The sequence below is a fragment of the Convolutriloba macropyga genome, chromosome 14, assembly GCF_964194025.1.
Source record: "Convolutriloba macropyga chromosome 14, txConMacr16.3, whole genome shotgun sequence".
NCBI lineage: Eukaryota > Metazoa > Xenacoelomorpha > Acoela > Convolutidae > Convolutriloba > Convolutriloba macropyga.
Genome location: NC_134481.1, coordinates 17,200,312 through 17,227,303, shown reverse-complemented (window position 1 = coordinate 17,227,303; position 26,992 = coordinate 17,200,312). Strand labels below are relative to the sequence as shown.

Here is a 26,992-nt window from a genome sequence, read left to right as displayed (position 1 = left end):
AAGAAATATGTTTAAGCTTTGCACATCTTACAAGTTATATATAAATCAGGATTTTTATAATGTTCCTCTAAATGCCCAATATAATTTTTTACTTTAACTAAACTATTACATATATAACAACTATATTCTAATTCTTTACAATTTTCACAACATTTTTTCCAAGGTTTATTTTTGCAGTTATTGCATTTCATTTTTATATTGTCGAAAAATTATAAAATTTTCCCCAATAAAATACACCATGTCCCACTCGACTAAAACTAGTGTCCCGAGTATAAACTTCTGTGATATCTGTGATCTAGAATTTGAAACGAAGAAAGAGTTATATAAACATCAATCTTATGATCCTAAACACAAGGAACTATTAGAGAAAATGTTTGCTTCTGATCTGCGAAGCAGTTCAACGAAGTTGTTTGACAAATTCACTGATTCTGACGATGGATTACTCTATGTTAGACCTGGAACTGAAACTGGAACTAAAACTGATACTAAGACTGAAACCGAACCCGAATCTGAAGTTCCATCAGAGAAGCTGGTTCCCAGATGGCAGAGCATGACCGAAGGTCCATCAGAGAAACCGCTTCACGGATGTTGGGTTTGCGGCAATAAGTTTAAAAATCAGATTGGTTTGCAAACTCATATGAATAAACATTGGAGAGAAAACGTTAGCTTAGACGAAAATTATAATATTAAATCTAGCTTTAATCAAAGACAGTTATATATTACTAAATCTAATAATAGTTTAATCAAGGATATTAATGAACCAGTAGATTACATATTAGACGAGTTCAAACCATTTAAATCATATAAATATAAAGTTACTGCTAACTGTTTATATAAAAAGAGAGACTCAGAAGAAGAAAAGACTGTTAATATAAACTTTAGAACAGATGAATATATGACTAAAGATCATCGATTAGATCTAAACCAATGGCTTGATCATGTTAAAGAAATATATGAAGGCCGTGGATATGATTATGAATTTATTGGAATAACAGACATGCAAATAAGTATAGAAAGGACTAGGATCTTATATAGAACTACCATTAGACCTAAAAGATAAAACAAATGCGATTTTAAATATTAGGAACAATCAATTTAACTGTCTACGATTATGTATTACAGCTGCATTGCATCCTGTGGCCAGAAATGCTACTAGAGAAAATAAATATATTGATAACCTAGTGGAAGATAATGAATATGCACATAATTATTTAACAAAAATTCAAAATAAGTATAATATTAATATTTGGTTTTACAGACCAATCCCAGGCTCAGCCAAAGTAGAGCTATTAGAGAAATGCATAGATTTTGTTAAAGATCGTAAGAATGTTCGAATACTAACTTGGGGTGAACATTGTGCGCTAATTAAAAATATAGAGGTGTTATTAGAAAGACCTAATGCTAAACACGCAAAGTTTTGGTTTTGTGATAATTGCACCTATTGGTTTAGTTCTCAACATAAATATGAAACTCATGAATGCTGTGTACAAATCAAGCCAAAGATTGTATGCCCTAAATTAAAACAAATCAAATTCAAGAATCAACATAAACCACAAGAAGTAAAGAATGTTATCTTTGCCGATATTGAATGTTACATGAAAGGAACAGATCAAAAGATTGGGGATAACACATATAAAATATCTGAGCATGTACCTATAGCTATTGGCTATAACTTAGATACTAACTATGTTTCATATTTTGGTTCTAGCTGTATTAAAGATTTTGTTAAAGATTTATTAGAGATAGAATCAACTCATAGTATCAAATCTAATAAAACAATGGTATTACAGAAGAAGATAAACAGTATCATAATACCACTGAAATTTGTCATATTTGTAATAAACCTTGTATTAATAAAGTTAGAGATCGCTGCCACCAAACTGGTAGATATAGAGGCCCAGCTTGTAATATTTGCAACTTAAACTATAGACAACAAAACTTCATTCCAGTAATATTTCATAATGGTAAAGGCTACGACTTCAATCTATTATTTAATGAGCTATTTAATCAGAATAATAGTAAGAGAAGAGTTGATATATTACCTAGTACTAATGGTAAAGCCAGAATGTTTAGAATTGGTGTTTTAAAGTTTATAGATAGTTATAGTTTCATGACAATGTCTCTTGAAAAGATGGCAAATATTTATGGTGTTAAAAGTAAAACATTATACCCTTATGAATACTTTAAAGATGAGAATAGCTATAATAATAAATTAGGTAATCTATCAGTACAAGACTTTAGATCATCGCTGACAACTAAGTTGCCAACTCAAGCAGATGTTGATAGCTTTAATAATTCTAATAGTAATAAAACGGGTAAAGAATTAACATTAGAGTACATGGAAAATGATATATTTATATTACAGCACTGCTTCAATCTATTTGTTAAGTTAAACATAAATACATATAAACTCAATCCTCTACATTATATTAGTTTACCAGGTTACAGCTTCGACTGTTTTCTAAAACTAAGAGAAGTTGAATTAGATACAATACAAGATGAACAAATGCTAAAAGACTTCATTGGAGCAATGAGAGGTGGTATATGCAGTGTTTTTGGTAATAGAAAAATAAACAAAAATGAAAACAGAAAGTTGTGGTACATCGATGCTAATAACTTATATGGTTACGCACTAATGCAAAAGCTACCATATAAAGATTTCAGCTTTAGTGACATAACCCTAGACGAAGTGTTAAACACTGATGATGATAGTTATTATGGTTATTGGCTTATCTGTGATTTAGAATACACCAATGAATGTAAAGATAAAACAGCAAAATTCCAATCATTGCCCCATAAAAGAGAAGTAGAGAACAATGAACTAGGATGCAAACAAAGACCTTCAACTTCATCAAAAAGTGAGAAACTAGTATTAGATCAGAATAATAAATATGAATATCCAATACACTATCGAATGTTAAAATTTGTTGTTAAGATGGGTATATAGGTTACTAAAGTCCATAGAATAATTAAATTTAAACAAGATTATATTATTAGAGACTATATTGAGCTTAATACTAAAATGAGAGCCGAAGCTAAAACTGAACCTGAGAAAGATATATTTAAGCTAATGAATAATTCCTTGTTTGGTAAAAGTTGTGAGAATCCATTAAAGTATTTAGAAGCTAAGATTCTAACTGATGATTATGAAATACTTAAAGCTGTTAGTAAACCAACATGTAAAGATGTAATTAGATATGATAATTATACTCTAATAGAATTCTATAAAAAGGAAATACAATATGATAAACCGATATATTTAGGCTCAACTGTATTAGAACTTAGTAAACTCCACATGTATGAATTCTTTTACAATGTATTACAACCATCACTTCAAGATCTAATGCTACACTATATGGATACTGATAGTTTTGTGTTAAGTTTTACTGAAGGTAGTATTGATAATAAATATATGGTTTTAAGCAATCTCGAAGTTCCAATCAAAACCAATAATAAAGTACCAGGCAAATTTAAACATGAATTAGGAAGTAAAGAGATAGAAGAATTCATAGTATTAAAACCAAAGACCTATAGCTTTAAACACTTCTGTGCAAAAGAGAAAGGAATAAAGAAAGAGAACAATGGTAAACATGAAGACTATTATAATGCCTTAATGGATGATAAAGAAAGAATTGTAGATGAATGTAGAATACAAAAAGTAGGAGATAAAATGACCACGATAAAAACTAGTAAAAGAAGTCTAAATAACTTTGATGATAAAAGATTTTATGTGAATAATATTACTAGCTATCCTCTTGATGAGAATCTATATCTATTCAAAAGAGATTTAATAAAAATGATCCGCGAACAAGCTCCGCTTGTGGTAAACCAATCGGGTTCACCGATAAAACTAAATCTAGAGCTAGACAAAGACAAAGATCTACTGATTAATAATATTCAAGATCTAACTATTAATGATGATAGAAAGTTAATTGAAGCTGCTATTGTATTATATAATGAGTTGTATAAATAAAAAATAATTATGAATTTAATTCTTTCATTACATCCATAGGGCTGGTAGTTAGTATATTATAAATCATTATCTGAGCCATATATATTCCCATAATGTCTTCCTTAATTGTAGCTTCAGCTATTATCTTTTTATTATATTCTAGAAATTTTATTATATTTCACGGATTTAAGTTTTCCTGTTTTACATATTTAGAATAAGTTGAAATTATTAAATCATCATGATTTGGTTCCTTAATATGATCAATAAACTTATCTATAGTATTACAACGTCTTTTACAAGCTAAACATCTTTTTAGGTTAAGAGAGAAACTATTTTTATTATCCATTTTAGTTTTATGATTATAATTTTTCAATATATCAAAAATGACTAAACTAGAAACACTTATAGAATTAAATTATTTAGAAAAACAAAATAGAAAGAATAGATTAGAAGATAAATTAAAACAACAAGAATATTATGGTGAAATAGAAGAGTTATTTGATCCTTTAACTAAAACACTAAATGCAAACAATGAACAGAATCTAGCATTAAGTGAACAAACATTAAGAGCAATAGATTGGCAAAATAAAGAGTTAGATAAACAAACTAAGATGATCAGTGAAACTGCTTCGCAGATTGGTGAAACTGCTTCGCAGATCGAGCAAGCTGGTTACCAGTTTAATGAAACTGCTTCCAAGATGGGTGAAACGTTAAAGCAAACTCAAGAAATAGCACCAGTTTTTGTTGATACAAAGATAGCCAAGAATCTTCATAAAATGGGTACTCAAACTAATCCTCAATTAAAATTAAATCTTGTAGATTTGCCTACGAGAAGATACAAAATGAATGGTGTTGATATAACCCAGGGTGCATTTTTAGTTAGGGATAATATATACGAATTCTCAGAAGGATTTATTGAATTTCTCACTAACCCAAATGTAACATATAACGATGATATCGAAGAAGATGAAAACAAAATTAAAAAGTTTTTAAAGGATATTAGATATGATTTAGGAAAAGGGGATAAGAAAAGCGCTAGATATAGAACAATAAAACGTATAATGGAAGTAAGAGATGATGTATATGGTAGGGGGCTAAATAGCAACCCAAATAATTTAGTAGAAAGATTAGAATTATTAATACTAGAAACAAAAGCTGGTCATGATGGGTTATATGATGAAATGCTAGATATATCTAAGCAACTATTATCTATGAATATTATTAATCAAAACCAACTAGATAATTTTGTTTTTAACTATGGTAAATGAATGATGGAAAAGCAACAACAACAACAACTACTAGCTAAAGAAGTATTCAGTCCTCAAATAACAAAGTTTAAAAGACAAAGAATAATACCACTATATAAAGATGAAACATGGTCAGCCGATTTAATTGATAAGTCATCTCTAAGTAAATACAATAATAATTATAAGTTTATATTAACAGTTATAGATATATTCACAAAATATGCATGGGCTATTCCATTAAAGAATAAATCTGGTTTATCTAAAACTAATGGTTTTAAAATAGTATTAAGTGAAAGTCCACAAGGTGGCTCTGAAAGTAGAAAACCGGAAAAGTTATGGGTAGATAGAGGTAGTGAGTTTTACAATAAAACATTTAAATCTTTACTTAAGGAATATGAAACCGGCAAAGCCGCTTCAGGGATAGAACTATATTCTACTTATAGTGATTTAAAAGCTGTGTTTATAGAGAGATTCAATAGAACATTATTACACATAATAAATAAACCAATGTTCATCAATGGTGATGGTAATTGGGTAAATATATTAAATGATGCAGTCTTAACATATAACAATAACATTCATTCAACAATTAATATGACACCAGTTGATGCTTCTAATAATCCTGATAAGGTTAAATACATTTTTAATTTAAAGAATATTAAGCCAAAATTTAAAGTTGGTGATTATGTTAGAAACGCAGATAAACGTAATATCTTCTCTAAAGGTTACACTTCTAATTGGAATAGAGAACTGTTTAAAGTTAATGAAGTTCTAAAAACACAACCACCAACATATAAAATAGAAGATATTAATGGAGAGATAATAGAAGGTAAAAATTACGAACAGGAATTATTAAAATCCGAGTTTGACTTTGAATCTAATAATAAGGTTTTGGAATCATTAAATATAGACCTACGGTCAGCTACGAAGTAGATCAGGGAACCTGCTTCGCAGATAGACCTACGGTCCTAAGCCGGCAAGCCGGATTTATTTCTTAATATAAATAATGACAAGAAACAGATTCAATCAGGCTAAACACCAATCAACATCAACATCAACAAACAACTTAATATTAAGTAAGGCCCGAGGGTTGTTCCTAGAAGATAATGATAATATTAACATGAAGGATACCTATAAAATTACAAATGTACATCCTCCTACAGATGAAAAAGATGTTGTTAATAAAGAGTATTGTGACAATAATTTATTATCGTCTAATAATAAAATTGACATCTTAAGTAAAAACATAGCTGAACTAAGAAAAGGTGAATTTGAAGAAGTTACAACTGGTCAACTAAATGCAAACATTATTCGTTTACCATCATCTACAACCAATGGAGGTGCTGTATGGATTGATGATCAGACAGTTGAATTAGTTTCTATTAACTCAAATAATTAAACCATATTAGCTAATAAGTTAACTGAATCTGAAAATAATATTGTTCGATTTAGCAATAAAGTTGCTGCTGATACTATCTCTAAATATAATCAATTAGAACTGGAGATTGATAATAATAAGTTTAATCAAAATATTACTAATATACACTTAGATGATATGTTTACTAACGGTCTGAGAGTAATGAAAGAATACAATAAATCTCTTAGAAAAGTAATAGTACAATATATAGTTGCCTTACTTTTACGAAGTAAGTTAATTGAAAATAAAGAACAAGATAGACTTGAGATGCATTATGATTTTAATCAAGAAGATATAATGAAAGAAATAGAAAGTTTTTTTCCTAGTGAAAATAAGCGAAGCTATGACGACGTCCATGACCAATCCAACAGCACCGAGTGAGAGCTTACTGTATCCAGATTTATCATCAGTATCAGAACGGTTGATGCGCGAAGCTGCTGCTGTTAATGAACAGCAGATAAAGGAAAAGATTCAAGCTAATAATAAATTTAACAACAATATTAACATTATAAAGGATATTAGAAATTATTATGAAACTGAAACTAATAACTATAATAAGAAGCTAAGCAGATATAAGAATTATATTAACTCAGCTGAGATAACAGAAATAATATTATCATCTATAGCAACAACTGCAACAACAACATCAGTTTCATTAACAGGTATAGGATTACCTTATTCTATACCCACAGCTTTTGCTACAGCAACTGTTTGTGGTTCATTATCAAAAACAATTAATACTAAAATAAGAAATAAAATTATAAAGTATTCATAAATGTATGTTCTAGCTAAACAGTTTAGTGATAAATTTAATAAACTATATACTAAATCAATGAATGATAATAAAATAGATAATGATGAATATAATGAATTAGTCAAGGTATATGAGGATTATAAGAAGAATAAGAAAAATAAATTAAGTGTTTTTTTAAACTAAAGTTATTAGTGTTTCGTAATAACAATGTCTTTAGTAATAATAATATTAGTATAAATATTTACCGATAATCGTAATCATAAACATAAACTTAAATATAATCATAATCAAATAATTATCTTTTCTTTGTACCTAAGTATAAACCTCTTCCTTTTTGTACTACCTTTATACCTTCACCAGTAGTTGCAAATTTAATTAAATCAGGTGTGGCTGATAAAGCAGCTCTAGGGTTTCTAGATGCCGCTGCAGTTCCTATTTTACTTGCAATCTCTAATGCTCTTATTGGATTATTAGCAACTTTCGTTCCAAAGTTAACTGTTAACTCTACCAACACTTTTAAAGAAATCTTTCAATCCCTCTGCTTCTATTGTTGCATCCGATACTGTCATTGATTTATTCCTTCCACATTTAGTGCAGGATCCTCTTAACATTTTAGTACCTTTGGGTGTAATAGCTCCTCTTATGTTATTAGTGCCACTATAATGTCTGCCACCAACACAATATGAATTGGTTTTGAACTTATTTAAAAGACTCATTTCTATATATAAAAAATAATGGAAGTTAAAAAGTATAATCCTTTTGTTGTTATGAATAAGTCTACGGGTTTCACCCGCGAGCGAAGCTCGAAGACCAAGCCTAAGATTTAACCCAAACCACAAACTAAACTTGAAGCTAGAGGCTTATGGCATAGCATGGACGGAGTCCTATCTCTAGAGAATAAAAAGAAATTAGATACTATTTATGCTAAAGGTTTTGTTAAGACTAGTAGGAAACAATGATAAGGACTTTAATTATAATTATATCTATGATATGATAGGCCTCCGGCCATCTGCGAAGCAGTTTCACTGATTAATCTCTACGAGATTATATCAACCATCTTATTACCATCACTACTAACACTAATAACCTTTCTAGTTAATACTAAGGCATGACATATAACATCGGCAACTGCAGCACTAAATTTAAAATTAAGTTGTATTGGTTGTGGACCTATATGATCACTTTGATATCTAGTATCAAATACATATATTCTATAACTACTTTTGAATGTTCTATGATTTATATACGGTTTTATATTATATGGTAGCCCATTATAATCTTTATTAAAGCTAACAATCTCTTTAAAAGCCTCATTATAATTATTAGTGCCATAATTAACATTCATTCTATCTTCGGGATAAAACTCACTACCAATCTTACAATAACATTCAGTAACATTCATTATATGAAAGGTACTTGCATCATGAGTTTGTTCATTAACATTATTATTTTCAAAACCAACTATTATATATTGTGGTCTTTCCATACCACTTTCCATACCTAGATCAAACAAGAAATTAGTAGCATTAGGTACGTTCTTATAAAATGTTTTTCTTTCATAATAACCGAAGTCTATATTATTCTTTTTATTTAATCCTTTCTGCACAATAATTCTATTATCATTACTAGGATCAATACTAGGTACACACCATGATATATCTCTAATTTCTATATTACCATCATTAGCAACTGCACCAGGATTAGCATTAACTCTATATAGAGCTCTATCATTATTGTTTCTTTTTAATAATAGTTTAAATCCTAAACCATATATAATCTTTTCTAAATCATTTATAAAACCAAACAGATCTCTCATCTTAATCATCATATACATATGACCTCGTTCTGCAGCAATATGGTCACCTTTAAGTTGACTATCTCTATTGCCTTGATTTTTAACAAAACCACTCTCATATTCATCATCAGTACTAGTTAATAACTTATACATCAATAGATTAGGATGACAATGATCTATAAATTCAATAGTCCTACCACCACTAGTTTCAAACTTAATTGAACTAAACAATGCCATCATACCATAATTAACTAATCTGATATTAGCATCATTAGCGAATACACCACCAGCATCATTTGATACAACAAACTCTATCTCTAGATATGAATCACGCAAATTTAAGTGATTCTCTTCTCTATTGAGTATGATATTAATATTGGTATTAACCGTATTCATTGTTGCTAGATTATTAGGTTTATATTTTACAATCTTACTTTTATGTATATCATCATTATAACCATAAGTTGTATCCAAATTAAAATCCATTTTTATTAGATAAAAAATGACTGATCTACGAAGCGGTTTCACCGATAGTTTAATGTTAAGAGAACTACAAAATATACACGAAGCTTTAACAAAAACTAAAGAAGAACACACACTTAACTTTAGAATGATAAAGCCAACAGAAAAGTTTAACTTTAGCGAACCTATACTTAATACAACAAAATTAGGTTTAATTAGATTATCTGTTTATAATTCAGTGTTTAATGTGAATAGGAAAAATAATCAGTTTTTGTATAGTGAAGCATCGGTGAAACCGGTTCACGGATGGACTTCGTCCCATTCTAATTCCAATATTAACAAAGCAATAATTACACCGGGTGCATATGAATTAACTGAAATAGCAGAATTAATAAAAGAAGAAACTGATGGTAATGTTATAATAGAACCCGATAAGAATACGATGAAATGTTTAATGGAAATAAAACACGGTACAATTAGTTTCGATGTAGAAAACTCAATAGCATCATTACTAGGATTTAGAAAAGCAGTTTATAAACAAGGTAATTATAAATCTCAAACGATTGTTGGTATTATGGGTTTTAGTACTATTTACATTCATTGTAATGTGATATCTGGAGCTAAAGATAATGGTAAAGATACAGACATACTATATACTTTTAATCTAACTGAACCACCAGGTTACTTGATAAATATTATACCAACTAATATCTTATATCAAAATGTAACTAAAGATAGAATAGAATATATAGAGTTTCATATTAAAGATGAGCATGGAAGACCTATAGACTTTAATGGTGATGTATTAAGTTTTACTTTACATCTAATATAGTTAGCAGACCGAAGGTCTGTTTGATTTAGTTACAGACTTAGACTTAGACTTTACTTAGACTTAGGCTTAGACATAGTCATCTGCGAAGCAGTTCCTGATAGATTTAGTCTTAGACTTAGACTTACACTTAAACTAAACTACAAAACTCTCCGATCCCAATTAATTCTTAGTTTACCATTAATATTTTTATTTTTAGTTATATCAATGACAATGTAATTATAAGGCTCTTTCCATACCTTATTACATATATTAGCAAAATGATTATAACTAAGTTCCACATTATTAAAGAAATCTTGATATATAGATATGAGGGTTTTATCTCTCTGTTCAAATAAAATAAATAGATTACAGTTCTCTCTAACACTCTGCCTATCCAAAGAGAACAGGTTTTGATTAAGATATATCATATTACAATTATTATGTCTACCCCTACAAAAGTATTCATTAATAATTGGTTCTTTGGCTCTAATATCATCGAATATCATTAGTTTCTTTAAATCTTTGGGTAGTTTATCAGGAGATGGTAAATATTTTATATCTTTAATAAATTCTACATTTGCTTTTGGGTTTATTCTTTCTATACCATGGTACTGATCACCAGTAGGTCCAATGATGTATAGCTTATCAAAATATGTACTAGCTAGAATTAGTTTTTTCAATAAGAATGTCTTACCACATTCACTAGGACCAGATATTATACATCTAAAGTTATCTGGGAATTCAGCTTCAGTAATTATATCATCATCATTTAGCCATGATTGTAGATCATCATTTATGTTTACAGATATATTATTAGTAGGACTATTACTATTGCTATTCCAATTAGATTTACTCCTTTGATATTTTTCATCAAATAGATCTGCAAAGCAGGTCCCCTGATATATAAAATTATCATTATCATTATCGTTATCATTAACAGTATCATTAACATTATCATTATCATCATCATTATTAGCAAAGCTACTTCGTAGATCTTTATCAATGACAATATCACTATCATTATCTTTATCATTATCATTATCAATATCATTATCATTATCATTAACATTATCATTATCATTGTCATTAACATTATCATCTGTGAAGCAGGTTCCCTGATTAACATTATTAGCAAAGCTACTTCGTAGATCATTAGCATTATCATCAACCTTATCTTTACTACAACCTAAACAAAAACACTCATTATACATTCCTGGATATTTACATTGATTAACTAGAATATTCAAAGCATTGTTAATTCTAAATCCTCTATCAATAAGATAGATCATGTATAAACAATAAGCCCCACAATAAGATTCATCATATTGTTGTATTCTTTCATTAGAGCCTAGATTGACATACTCTTCTAAGAATAATGGAGGAGTTTCTATACCAAAACTATCAAAGTAATACACTGGACCACCTTCTCTTCTTATAACTAAAACCCAATGTGTACCTTCAGTTGGATGTAAATTTACAATAATGTTGGAGTTGGGTTCACTTATGTTATTTGGAGTCTGATCTCTCATTACAATTTCAATTGGTGTTAGACTTATATCTTTACCTATATCTTTTATTCTGATATCACTCATAGCACTATTATCAATATTAAAATTATTATTGAATTCCTCAAAAGTTAGGATAAGCATTTTCTTATAAATATTATTAATGTTTAATTATAACTCTAATTATTGCGAAGCATCGGTGGAACCGTTACACGGATGGTCGAAGACTTATAAGTCTAATTATAAGTCTAATTATGGCGAAGCATGGTCGAAGACCCATAAGTCTAATTATAAGTCTAATTATGTCTATATTTATCTATGTTTTCATTTATAAAAATGGAGACAGGTAGCGTGGTTATAATTTTTATTTTCATAATTACATTTTGTTTTATAGTATATGATTCAATACCGAGTAAATATGCAAAACTAGAAGAAAGCTTTGGTGGATTTATGAATAGGAGTCTAGTTAGATTTGAATATGAAAAGTCACCATTACACACTATTGTCTATGGTGGAACTGGTACGGGTAAAACATATTTTGTTAGACAATATTTAAAATTGTACTCAGTCCAAAATCAAGATCCGCGAAGTGGTTACACCGATCAGGATCAAAATCAAAATCAAGATCAAAATCAAGATCAAAATCAAGATCAAGATCAAAATCAAAATCAAGATCAAAATCAAGATCAAAATCAAGATCAAAAACAAAATCAAAATCAAGATCAAAATATGGTGGAACATGGTCAAAGACCTATAGTTATAGTGTGTAAAGATGACAGAGACTGGATAAATCCCGAGACTAATAAGTTTTATACTGGATTTAATAAATGTGATATGAATATGATCACAAAAAACAATATGCAAAAATTTCGAAATTGTGTAATAGTACTTGATGATATGGGTGATAAGTTAAATAAGGATATAGGTTATTATTTTACTGAAGGTAGACATTATAATATTCAAATGATTGTAATGTGTCATAAACCAGCTCAAATAAATAATACAGCAAGAATGAGTTGTGATACTATTTATTTAACAACTTATAATGGATCTGATCTATTTAAAAACTTTAATGAGATATATAAATGTGAACATGACTTCAATAAAATAATTAGTGAATTAAATAGTAACTATTATAATTGTACAGATGGAATGTCATATGAACTTCGTTATGGTATAATTAAGTATAATAAGAAAGAAAATACTTTTATTATTATTAATAGTAATAGAACAATGATATATGATTCAAGAGTTGGTTTCCTTGATTTAAAAGCTCTCAGTTTAAAAGATGAGTTAGGAAGAGAAGATATAAATAAACTTATAGCATATATGAAACCACTCATGATAAATGCAACAGATAGAAATACTATTAGTCATGATAATTATCAGTTTTATTTTAATAAACTTCTTACATTAAAAGGTATTAAAATACAGAATGATGTTCTAACTCAGGAAGTGGTTAAAGCAAATGGTCTTAGATTATTTTCAACTATTTTAGGTATTATAAGTTCAGGTTTAATGATATATAATTTCATGAGTCCTGATATAACAGTAAGAAATGCCGGACATGTGGCAACTGCAGCGAGTACTATGTTGAATAGGGCAAACACTTTGATTAATGTTGGATTTGGAGAAGATCTGCGTGACCTACAAGAAGAACATATAAATCAGCAAAACAGTTACATTGATCAATGTAACTTTAACTTCTTCAATGAAAAGACGGGGATTTTGAATAAAAGAGGAGGAAGTTTTTTAACCGATCTATATAAAAATAATGAAGAATTTAGAGAAGAGATTATAAACTTTGTTAGAGATAAAAAAGAATTAGACCTTGAATTGATTTTAGATGGAAGATGTAAAACTAATACACTCAATACGTTAGGAAATAAATATTTAGTAGACTGTATCACATCTAAAGATAATACTAAAGATTTAATTGAGATATTGGCTAAATATTTAGCTAGTAGTTAGTCAAATATCTACCTATTATAAATGGTTATAAAATGTTTAGACTGTAACTATAAATGTGGAAACATTGCTTGTTTAAAATATCATTACGAATCATGTCATAAAGATAAAATTGATAAATGTATATGTAGTAATATAACAATAAGTGCTATTTGTGCTAATGATTTTTCTCCATGGGGTTGTTCTTTAAAAAATGAATCTAGCTCTAGTTCTAGTTCTGGTTCTAGCTCAAGTTCTAGCTCTAGCTCTAACTCTAGTTCTGATTCTGGTTCTAGCTCTAGTTCTGGTTCTGGTTCTGATTCTAGTTATAACACCAGTTCTAACTCAGACCCTAACCCTAACTATAACTCAGTCCCTAACCTTAACCCTAACCCTAACTATAACTCAGTCCTTAACCTTAACCCTAACCCTAATCCTAACCCTAACCCTAACCCTAACTATAACTCAGAAGTATTAATCAGTGAAAGGGACGAAGTCCTTGGTACCCCAACTGCCCCACAGATCCACGAAGTGGTTACACCAATCAGAAATTGTAATAAATGTAATTATATAAAACCACTGACTGATTTTGATGAGAGTAAGTATACATGTAGAAGTTGTACTTCAGCTAAAGTTAATTGTCCATATTGTACTTCTGTTGTGAGATATGATGGGATACGAGCCCATGTAAAGAAACAGCATCCAGGTGTAGAATTAACTAAAGGATTTAGTAGAAATCTAACTGAAAAACAAAGTTCTAGAACTGAAAGTACTTTAGCCATTAGACAAAATGAAGAAGATTGCTCATGTAAATATTATGATTTTGTATTATTTCTTATTAATAATGGAATAAATATAGAAAAAGTAAAAGAAAATATAAATTTATTAAAAAATATAGATAATTTTAAAAATTAAAGAAAAAAAGAGTGATCGCTCTTTAAATGTGATGAAAGAGTGATTTTCGTACTCAGGCATCACTCCGAAAAGAGCGAAAGAATGAAATCACTCTTTTCTATAAATTTAGCTTAATTTAATTAGATTTTTGTTATTATATCATTATGATAATCCAGATCAATATCTAGCGTGTAATATGTGTAATGTTTATAAACATATTTCTTTCTTTAGATTTAGAAATGCAAAATGTAAGTTGTGTATTTACCTTCATAGATATAGATTCGGTCATACTAGAAATCAATTTAGAGAACACATTTATAAATATAATATCTGCGATGCGGTTATTTATTAAGATTTGAACTATGTTCAGGGGTAATGTTGAAAAGCATTTTGAGTCGAATATTCGAATGAAGTGTAAATACTATTTTTATACAGTTTGTAAAATTTAGATATTTAAGAGGGAAAAGCGTGATTGGTAAAATCACTGATAAAGATTTATTCGCTGATAAAGATTTGAATTGGATTTGTACTCTAAATTAAACAGTGTTAAAAAAAACACTTTGAGACGAGTATTCGCACGAAGTGTGAATACGAGTCGAAAAGTGCTTGAAAATACCATTTTTTTCTAATATGAAAAAAATTGGTCCGATTAGGGCAAAAAAAACAGGTGGGGTATTTTTAGGGGTGAAATAGGGGGTGCTGTGCACGGGGCCCCTTTTCCCCACTACTTGCGAATTTGGAGACAACTTGTCAAGGAGTGACTTATATTATTGATTCAATGTAGTTTTAATCAGTTTAACATAAATCTACGCCATTGTGCTCTTGGAAACTTTATTTAATAAAAATTGAGCCGAGAATTTTTTGGTTGAATAATCAGTTTCTCGAGTAGCTCTGGCTTTTTCGTTTAAATTATGATAAAAAATTGTCACGGTCATGCAACTTATGTGAGCAGAATTGCGGATACTTATATTCTGTAAGGATTACGATGGGCTGCGTTGCCCGTTTACTGAGTCTTTAACTATGACACCAACTAGAATCTAGCTATACTTAATTCTATCCGCTAAACGTTTGAATTTCTTAATTACTTTTTAAAACCTGGCTGTGCTCTCCATCTTACCCAGGATGAAGTCCTCGACATAAAACAGGTATGGGCCAGCAGACGTATTTCGGGCGCAGACATTGGTGTCCAGACCGAAAGTCAAGTAGTGGCTTGACCGAACAGACTTATATAAAAATTTAAATCTATATGGGAGTGTGATAATATCCCATTTCTGGGGAAAGAAACAACTTAAAAAGTGATGCGCCCAGAACTTACATTTAGTTTCCGCCGAAGACCGTCCAATCCGGCTGCAACCATAGCAACCATCACAAGGTATGGGTTTGCAGCTGATCCGGCAGACCTGAACTCCAAGTGGGTCCCGGACGACTCCGACCTTTTCACCCGTATGAACGAAATTCGGTTCTCAACTGCATAACAAATATGATAGGGCGCAAACCCTCCTTCGAAGAACCTGTTGTAACAATTGTTAGTTGGACATACAAGAGCGGTTATGGCTTGTGCGTGTTCCATAATACCCGCGATCCAGTGTTTGGCGATGTTTGACAGACCATCAGGATCGGAGTTGTCGGTGAAAACACTAACACCGTCTTTCCATAGAGAGAAATTGTAATGTCCACCACATTGTACCTGGTTAATATGTGTTGATTACAAAGTCGTATTCACATGTGTTTCTGAGGTGACCCAGCCCTCCTCCCTCCCTGCCCACATCCCCCCCCCCCACCCCATACGCAAAACCTTTGTCCTATTGAATCGTTCAAAAGACGAGATAAAAAATGTGTTTGTGGTTGAATAAAACATAAACCTTTTTCTGCAAACATTTACTCTTAGAAACATTTACAGAATGAAAACTTTTAAAATTTTCTAAAATGAATTTTTAAATTTTTGTTTTGAAAAAGTAGAACCTTTAACCATGGGTTACACATAAAAGTAGCCATCATCCCGTGATCAATCGCGGTTTCCTTAGCGCATTGTTTGTAAATAAAGGCCCTATCAGCTGCTTTCACACCCCACGCAGGCTTCATTGTCAGTTCCAGTTGCCCATCACCATGTTCCGTCATCATAGTTTCCAAGGATATTCCCGCTTTTCCCAGTCTGTCACACATGTCAAAACAGAAATCTTCGGTAGTTTTCATAATCACCGGGGAATATATGTTGTAGCCAGACGTTGCGGGTTTTCCGTTTTTACCAACAGCAAACTCGTACTCGAGAGCTGAAAAAAGATCTAGCCCGAAACCAGATTTTAATTCGTTGAGGAGTTTTCGACAGACATAACGAGCGTCAAAACCACATGGCGTGAAATCTTTGTCTTTTTCTTTCATTTCGCAAATGATTTGGGCAACTTTTCGACTAGATTTAGTACCAGACCACGGACATAAATGCCAGCTGTCCATATCTGGAAATGTTTCCTTTTCAACCAGTAGTAATTTGAGAGCCTGTAATTTACCTTAAAGACTAACCATGCTGTGATGAATTTAAAATGAAGAAGCACAAATATAATTGAGATCTTGTTCAATTGGTGATTTGGATGAGCTTTCTTATGCAATACTGCAGTCGAACCATAATTGAAACTTGATTTTGAAAATTTGATATTTATCATGGATGCATTTAAAAAAAATCGGGCTTTTCAAATTTTGTTCGTTTGCTAAATTACACTAATTTTATCATTGTATTGTAATTTAAAAATCAGTATTGTTTTGTAAATATTGATAGCCTCACGAATCGATATTGTTTTCAAACTCCGAGAAGTGTAAAAGATATTAGGGAGTCGTTAAAACAGTGATCAAAGCCAAAAAAATGTTTTTCAATTATTTTTCGAGCTCCAGGGAAAAGGAAACAGGTTTCATATCTGGAACCAAATGGCAATCAGGGAATCCATTATCGTCAACTATTGAATAAAAAGTGGGAATTGATGCCGCAGATAGAACACATACGATATTTGGTAGACCGATATTTCCTGGTTCGCTAAGTTGTTCATAAGAGCAGCGGGGTACCACTTTACATCGGGCGACGCCATTCAAGTCGCACATGACAAACCGAACAAAGTCAACATCTGTTTGATTGCGAGAACCAGCCATCTGGGGGAATTTTTTTAAACAAAAAAGTGAGTTCAGATTAACTTCAATTTCGGATAGATTCCAACACCCTCCACCCCCCCCCCCCATCGGATGCGTAAATTATGTGCCCCAGGCGCAGCACGGACTTTTTTTAAACATACAGAAACTTGCTGCATAACAAAACATGATTTGTAGGTGGGGGTCATAAAAACACGGGGGAGGAGGGGCAGGTTAAAATCTATTTCTGACAGTCTTCAACTTATTGGCAAAAGATTTCAACAAAGTATTGAGTGATAAATGCCCAGTATAAGGCAGATAACTCTTAATAAATTGCAGAAGGTTATCAATTTGGGCCTTGTTTGAATAGTGAACGCCTTTCAAGACTACAATTAAAACTGTATCACAAAGGTATCAGTACAAATTAAAAGTATGTCAAATTTGCTAAAAGGTTTCTTGATTAGCAAAATAACCGCTTTCAGAACAGTTATTTCGGCTAATGTATTCTGCTAACTATAACACTACTAATCAAACGGTCATTCAAAACTAATTGCAACTGATCTTAATCTTTCAAACGGCTATTAAACGAAAACACAGATTGTTGATCTGCGTTTGCACATATTGATGACTGTTTTCCAAACAGTCATGGATCCATCTTTTTTGTTCTAGAAAACAGGTTTAAATAGAAAAAAAAATTGCACTCGTAGACAAGAGTTGCGAAAAATTAGAATATTCATAACCTAATTTAAATTTGGTAGCATAATTGTGGTAAGTTTTTCAACCATTTTTTTGTAATTGAAGCTTTAATTAGAACTTAGATGAGACCCCAAAATTGAGGAAAAGGGAAAGTGGAATGGACTAATTATGTAGCACGCACGCTTGTTTTTCGAGAAAATATATTCAAAAATTTGGTATTATTTCTTTTACTTTTCTCACTTTGTTTTGCTGTAAACCTAAAATTTAACTCGTAACCCGGGTTGACCACCATAAATAAATCTTGTCAACCATATCCAAGCCATATATGGTGACCAAGAAAACTTGGCAACCATATACCTGACCATACGAAATTTCAAATGTAGGATGAAAAAGCGTGAAATAAGTGCCTCTGACATATTTTAGTGGTGAAAAGTTTCTGCTGAAACTTTGAAAAAAGTTCAAGTTCATGGTTTCTTGGCAACCATTTATATGACCATAAACGTTCATGGTGCCATGGATGACCATATATGGTGAAATTTAAATCGTTCAAATGCTAATTTCGAGCAGATACCGGATGAGATCTTCTCTCCAAAAAAGTGTTTGAATACGTATTGCAGAAAGCTTGTTGTTTATGGTTTCTTGGGATGAAACTTGGGAATCAACACGGGAACTTTTTATGAGACCAAATTTATGTGTAAGAACAGCAAATTTGTGTACACAGGTCTTAAATATATCGCAGAGAAAAAGATCTTTACCATTACAGTCCTCACAGCCCCTCCTTGTGATATTGTCCCTTCTTGTGATACTACCCCCTCCTTGAATGATAGAGAAAATATATTTTTTTTGAGTTGATTAAAATGATAAACATTAAATCTCAGATCCTCTCAAACAGATTTGCGATGCAGTCATTTCTTTTTCTGGCAAAAGCTCAAAAAATTTTGAAACTCACGAGGACTTTTGGTGTTCCATATTTTTTAAATCTCTAATCTGCCTAGAATAAACCTACACGAGGTTTTGCCGAACAGATTTTGAAAGGAATCTAATTCTTCTCAACCCGATTCTTTTTACCTCCCGGAACATTAACGTAATTTCTTTTCACCATATCTCATTTCACTCCATAAGTTTTCAACGCAGAAATCGTTCCCAAATCTTGCGATTCGGAAATTTGAAATTTATTACTTAAACTCTCTATCTAAGCCCTGTGTTTTCCTGATATTTTTTAAAATTGTACCAATTATGTAAAGAGCAAAAATCGAGTTTAAACAATAGAGGCTAAAGAATGTGATGGCTAAATGATCGAGTAGAGACTGAGAGGGTTGAAATAATTGGGGTTAAATGACGATAGGGATAGGGTGACCGATATAGAGGTTAAGGGAAGCGGTGCACGTTATTAAAAATTAAGCAATGGAAAAGAGAGGACGATTCGTTGAGCCTTCTATTCTACAAAAATTGTGAAAAATTGTTTTTTATTTAAATAGTCACTAAACTTTAGTCAAATGAAATGCATCAAACCAGGGTCATGTTTTCAAAATAGAAAGGGTTCAAAGTGAAATAATTCAAATTAGTTTGAGAAAGTAATTGAATTGTTCCTTTAACTCACTTAAGTTAAAGTTCAAAACAATTCGGAACCATTTGAATCCATCTGTCGATGCTTTTGATGTTGTTCATAAGCTGCCCAAAGTTACCTCTCATAGCATTTTTTAATTAATCATTCTAATCCCATTCTACTCGGCACTAAATCCCGTTATTCGCAGATTAAAAAATCTGACATATTGAGCATTGAATCAACATAAAATTAATGATGACGATTTGAATGCTGTTTGTCTACGTGTGATGAGATTGGGACTGCTGTTTGTCTGAGTATGATGAGACACGCACTGCTGTATGTCTGAGCACGATGAGACATGCCTTCTAGGATCACTAGCGTTGTGCTGTTTCACTGAGTAGTCTGACAAGTATCAAAGAACATGTTGCAGTATGCGCATAGCAATTCCATAATGAATTTGAAATTTTCGAAAACTCACGATGTGTCCAAAATGATCGCCCCCCTCCCGCAAACCAGCCTTCTGCTTCAAAGTGGTGCATTTACATCTGTAGAGTGAAAACGGTGTAGATTGGTGGAGGTCGGTGGCGGAGGTCGGTGGCGGAGGTCGATGTAGGTCGGTGGCGGAGGTCGGTGGAGTTCGGAGAACGGTGGAGGTAGAAGGGGGTGGAGGTCGATGTGCGATTCGGAATTAGTTTTGGTGTAGTAGTAGAAGTCTCTCCGTGGCTCTTGGCTCTCAATAGTCAGTTTCTGACATCAATTAAGCATGCAATTTTTCTGTAAATTTTTCAGCATATTTGTACCACCTAAGCTTGTTAACGGTGAAGCAGCCGCGAAAAAGAGCAAAATTGGAAATTTGAGAGTGTTGCCAACCAACTAGACAACAACGAATGAGCATATGATACGAAACAATCTAATTTTGAAATTCCCCTTCAACAGTCTGCCGCATGGACATTTTGGAGGTCATAGTCCTAAAAACTTGAAGATACGGGAAGCACAAAATTTGATGAATAATGTTTGGAAACGTGTGGCAAATGAATATCTGCCGACCCTTAGCAGAAAATCAAATTTAATGGACAACAATGACCAGTCTCTAAAACTTAACTTGTTCTTATGACAAGCCATTGGAAGAAATTATGGAGACAAAGCAAGGATTAGCTAGAAAAACGAGAGTAGTGAAAGTAAATGCAGCTTGTGACACGTACGTTTGTCTGTATCTCTGATAGCACGGGTTTTTCAGTAGTTCTTTTGTTGCGTCTTTCGGTTCGGCATTAGGAAATGTGCGATACTCTCACTTGCCCCGAATTAAAAGTATTCAATTCAAGCGTAAACTTACCATTTGATGGATCAAGACGGCTTTCAAAGAGATTTAAAAAATCAGTGGACAAACTGGCAACCATTGATGTTCCTTTCTTGCTCTCTGCAACGCGTTGCAGATAAACTTGCAAACCTCAAAAATTAAAACCGCCAAAATGAAATTTTTTTCCAGAGAAGTCAAGATCAGACGTTCTCGTCACTAATAGACAAACAAAGAAAAAAAGACTAATTGGTCTAGTAATGTTTCATAGTCCTCTGAAAGAGAATTTGATATTTGAAAATATTTGAATTTCTTTACCAGAGGGCAAATAGGCATGTTATTTCTATGAAGACAGTTATTTCTATAGAAATATTTTGATAGAGATATAATGTTATTACGATAGAAATATTTTAAATATCAATGTCTCGAAAAACTTGATCAACATTAGCTATTATTTTTTAACCAATGACTCATCCAGTGCAACATTAAGTGCAACAGCTTGTTATGATTCACGGCTGCAGTAGTTGACTAAACATTATTAAGTAATGACATATTAATTAAGTGTGTTATACTTAGTTTACCGGTACATTTTACAGCTGTCCTTTAATTAAAATTTACATCAGAAGCTGTGTAATAAGTATATTAACTCGATTCTCACAAGTTACGATTGCTGATCGAGAGCGGTTAAGCTGTCTGAAAAGCAGAAAAAACAGTTATTGAGTGAGTGTTTTACACGTTCACGTTTGTGTATAGTCGCGTTTCGCTTAATAGTGCCTTAACTTTGAATGAGATTTTTGAATAGTCCTTAACTTTGTCAATCGGAGCGTAAAAGTTGTCGACAATGGCAATGGTACGAGCACGGCCGTAATATTTCATTGTCGAGAGACAAATATTTATGTGGTAACTGTGAAAAAAATTAAGATTCAAGAAAGCGAGAATGTATCGAAAATTTATGGTTTGGATCTTTTCAACAATTCCCCTCGCTTTGGCAACTAATAGAGGTACTCCCTTCTGTGCTATATGTTTCCACAATATTTCTTGGCTTACGGTTTAGATCGTCCAATACCAGTCTAAGCGCAATGGCGGACCGTTGTTCACGGCCATGCCTCTCATGCGCTGTGGTATGTAATCGGGAAAGGGCAAGTCAGTTATCACGGCGAAGCCGCGCCAACCGACCCACCAGTCGGAAATTTTCTTGCTTTGTATTCCATTTTGCCTATATAACATAGCGTCAGGTACTTTAATCTATTCACTCGAACATAGTATGTGCATACGTGGAAAGTTATTAGTCGTCTCTGATTGGATATTAATTTGCTTGCTTAAATTCTATTCTAGAATAGCCCCCAATCACAAGCTACCATACATTTTTTACTCACAAAAGATTTGTATGCCCAAGAAGCAATTTTTAACTTGAAAGTGCATGAGAGAGAGAGAGAGTGTATTCCTCTGAGTATAAATGAACATCAAAACTATAATATTACATAACATCAGAAAGCTTCAAGTTATCAACGGGCTGCACAGAAAAATAAAAAGCACTCAGAGAGGGCAATTAACGGCTCCAACAGGAACATTGGAAACTGCCATATTGCCATGTCAAGAGATGTGAAAAAGCAAAAAATCAAACAAAAATGTGGAAAGAATCATAAGTTGAAAGCCAAAACTCTCAACAAAGCTAAAAGAAATTTCATTTTTTGACAAAGTTTTTAATCTCTTTAGGAAAATCCGGCTACAGCACGGTAACGTGTTGTGTGATGCTTTTTTCTATTATTAAAAAAAGCAAAAATGTGAACATGGTAAATTGATTAAGAGAAAACAGTTTCTGTGAACTGAAAAACTGACAGAAATGAAATTATCCCTAATTCTCTGCACCAAAATGACATACGAGAAACCAGAGAGCTGATCGAAATTGGGTGGTAGAACACTGCTTTCCATTAAAAGATTAAATAACTTGGCACGTCTGTACCTCAGTGAATTCTGTTCATGTTTTCGTTTACATCTTGGTATTTTTAACAACCATTTCATTGACCTTCTTGTCAAATAGGTTGACCGCTATTCGCAGAAGCACAAATAAATGAGATATGTGTTAATATGAATTTTATTCACTGATTATGTCACAAATTTTATTAATTCGTATACATGCAATTCGTGAGCAGTTGAGATTTTATATTCCTCAAAAGCTTGGGCGACATTTTCTGTGCACTTTAGGAACAAAAATAGTCTAAGAATTTTCTTTCGCAACAAAACTAGGGGATCAAGCGTGCTCTAATTAACATCCATATAAAAAACGCCATATTGTTTTGTTGGTTTAAATTTTGATGAATAGTATTGCAATAAAACTGTTTTTAAAATACAATGCCATAGACAATTTTTTTTACCACGTCAAAGTGCGTTGTGAACTTAAGATCTTTTTTTTCTATGTTTACTGTAGGATGTTTGCACATTTTTGATTGAGGTAAACTAACGGAGTTTAATTTAAAATCAGAAAGCCATTTGGAGTTGGAGGCACTGTAACTTTTTTAGCGTTTAGTGACAGCCCATTCGCATCGAGTCATTTCTCTGCACAGACTAAGTTTTTTTTGTATCGAATGAAAATCAATATTCCCTGATATGAGGTTTGTTTTGTCTGCAAAGAGAACAAGTCTGCAGAGTTGGCATACGTCTGGAAGGACATTTATGTAATTCAAGGAAACAGTGGGCCAAGAATTGAGCCTTGTGGAACTCCACAGTTTAATTTCCTCAAATAGGAGTTACATTTACTGACCGAAACACATTGCTGTCTTTGTGATAAAGAACCTTTTATCCAATTAAAGCAAATCCTCTTATGCCATATAAATCAAGTTTTATTAACAAGATTTCGTGGTCAACCGTATCAAAGCCTTTTTTTGAGTCAACAAAAAATGTGACAACTTGTGAATTGCTGTTTTCACAAAACCTTTCGGTCACCTTTGCAATGGCTTAATTATGCGTTTTTTTTTCTGAAAACCGAACTGATTAGGATTAGAAAAGTCGAATCCTTCGAAGTGTGTATAAATTTGATTATACATGATGCGTTCAATTATCCTACTCCATACAATGAGTAGTGGAATTGGTCTGTAGTTTTTCACGTCGTTTTTTGCCTCTGCCTTATGCAGTGGCACAATTATTACTCTTTTTTTGTACACTTGGGAAATTTCCATATCTAAAAGAGCTGTTTACAAGATAAACAAGATGCTTCCATGTAAGGATTTTGTTTCCTTAATGAAAATAGTTTTCATATCACCAATTCCTGAAGATGATTTCTTTTTTAAGTCGTTAATGACATTAGCATTAGTGATTTTGTTGCAATTAGTTTGATAAAGCCTCATACTCTGTGATTTTTTACTTTGTGGACTGACAAAGACCTCTTTTGAAATTGCATCTTTAAGATTTGGCGCTATTTTTACGAAAAAGTGGTTCAATTCATTTGCAATTGCTAAGTGAACTTCAACTTTCTCATCATTTTTTGACTACAAAAGCGTTAGTGATTTTGGAAGTATCGCCCTTGAGCTCATTTAAAATTTTGTAAACTTGCTTTGAGTCTCCGATACATTTTAAGAATTTTTGTTGATAGTAATGTTTATTATTTGCTTTGATTGCTTTCTCTACTTTGGTATGTAGCACTTTATATTTTTGTATTTCGCCTCGGCTCTTTTTGTCTTTTTCCCACAACTTGTGCAACTGATTTCTTTTGCAAATCAAAATTTTTAATGTTTTATCAAACCAAATTGGCTTTCCAGTCATATATCCATTCGGAAATCGGTAAGTAGCAAACATTTCAAATACTTAATTACATGCAATTTCAAATTTCTCAGAAGCAATGTCAACATCGTCTAATTCTACGTATTTTATAGTGGTTAGTGACTCGGAGAGTGTTTCAATACAAAGAACCATATTATCAGGGGATTTTGAAAGCTGGTATCACAAAAGCAAGTTTGCGAGAAACTGATTCTATTATTGGTTTCATATTGCAGTAGTGTGGGAAGATGATCACAATAATTTTTACTCTCTATCAAGAAAGCTTTTTTGAACTTTTAAGTTTTTCATGAAAAAATAATCGAATTAAGTCTGAATATTTTGTGTTGGCTGATGCGGGTTGGTTCACGAAAACTTAGTTCAAAACCATTTGATCTTAATGTTGATAGATATGACAATGTCGATGGAATAGTATCTAGTACGTTTATGTTGATGTCTCCACAGAATATTCTTCTGTCATAATGATCGCTAAGTTTTTCTATTGTTTTATCTAGCTCAAAAGAAGATTATACACTACTAACAAAGCGATATTCAAATCTCCAATTTTTAGATGAGCTAAAAGAATTTCATGGTAACCACAGTTCAGCCCTTCAATCAAGCTTACCTCGTCTCTTATTTGAATCATAATACCACCACCTCTGCCAACTCTTTGATTTTGACAAGCAAGTATTATAGTTAGTTACTTTGAATAAGTTTGGATCATCTTCATTTGTTAGCCAAGGTTCTGTTAAACAAGTTGTGGAGGGCGGAGACTCAAAACAAGAGATCAAATCTAATTCTTCATAATGTGCTTAATGCATCTAATGTTTAAATGCAAAATTTTTACAGGAATTTTATTCAGATAAATTTTTGGTAGGTTTGATTAAACCATTGGCTGATTTTTTAGGTGACATAGTCTTCGCTGTCCTCTTCAATCCAAATTGGCTGCTCCTCAATACCATCCAGAAAAAACTCTTTGGCATTAGGTGAATCACTCATGAGACCCATTACAAAGTCCAGCAACTCGTCGTTCTTGCTCTCCTACTTAAGCTCCTCCAGAATTTTTCTACACTCATTTTCTTCAACGGATTAGCGTGCACGTTTGAGAGAAGGCATCTTAGTTAACAATGGGGTTCTAGGCGGGAAAATCGGTGGTTTTGATAACTATGGAACAAGCGTGTTTGAAATTGTTTGCATTTATTTGAATTGAATTCGTATCCATACGGCTTACTTGTATTTGATTGGAGTGGGCATTATTTCAAAATCTGTTCAATGCTTGATCCAGATTGATGCAATATCTTCTGTCGAATTAAGTTCATGATAACGAGTCACCCCTTCGGACTGTATTTGAACAAGTGGTGTCGAGTTCTTAGTGCTCGCTTTCATTTGTTTGGCTCCGGCGTCCTCTTCCAACGCCAGATCGTGTTTGCTCAACTTTTCTTGGATATACATTGGTTTTGCATTATTTGGATTTTGAATATTTCGGAGCAAACTTTTCCTTGACCAGATTCTTTCCTATTGCTCAAAATACAAGAATTTTGCGATTATTTGGGGTGGATCGAACGGCGATCCTCTACCCAGTGGATGGCAAGCTTTAATGTCACTCGGTTCACTGTTCACTCTCATAACGTTCTGGAATAGGCAATTATCATCTGATAGATAAGTCCCATTTGTACTAAATGGCAGATATCGAAATCTTAAACAATCTTCGGAATGATATCTCTCAAGTTGATTCATTTTAATTTTCATTTGCGTCACCTCTGATTCTTATTGCGAAATTCGTGCATTTTTGGCAGTGTTTTCTGTAATCA

At 32.1% G+C, this 26,992-nt stretch overlaps 1 protein-coding gene across 1 annotated transcript in view; it reads right to left on the bottom strand.

Annotated features, from left to right (window-relative positions):
- The window catches only part of LOC142353721 (glutamine synthetase-like), a 32,134-nt gene extending 14,897 nt beyond the window's left edge, over positions 1-17,237 (bottom strand). Inside the window, exons 1-2 of the mRNA XM_075406056.1 lie at positions 16,747-17,237; positions 16,100-16,471 (exon numbers count right to left, since the gene is read on the bottom strand). Coding sequence (XP_075262171.1) covers positions 16,100-16,471; positions 16,747-17,235 — 861 coding nt within the window. The 5' untranslated portion in view covers positions 17,236-17,237. The remainder of the gene's footprint in view (positions 1-16,099; positions 16,472-16,746) is intronic.
- Positions 17,238-26,992: the final 9,755 nt, after the last annotated feature.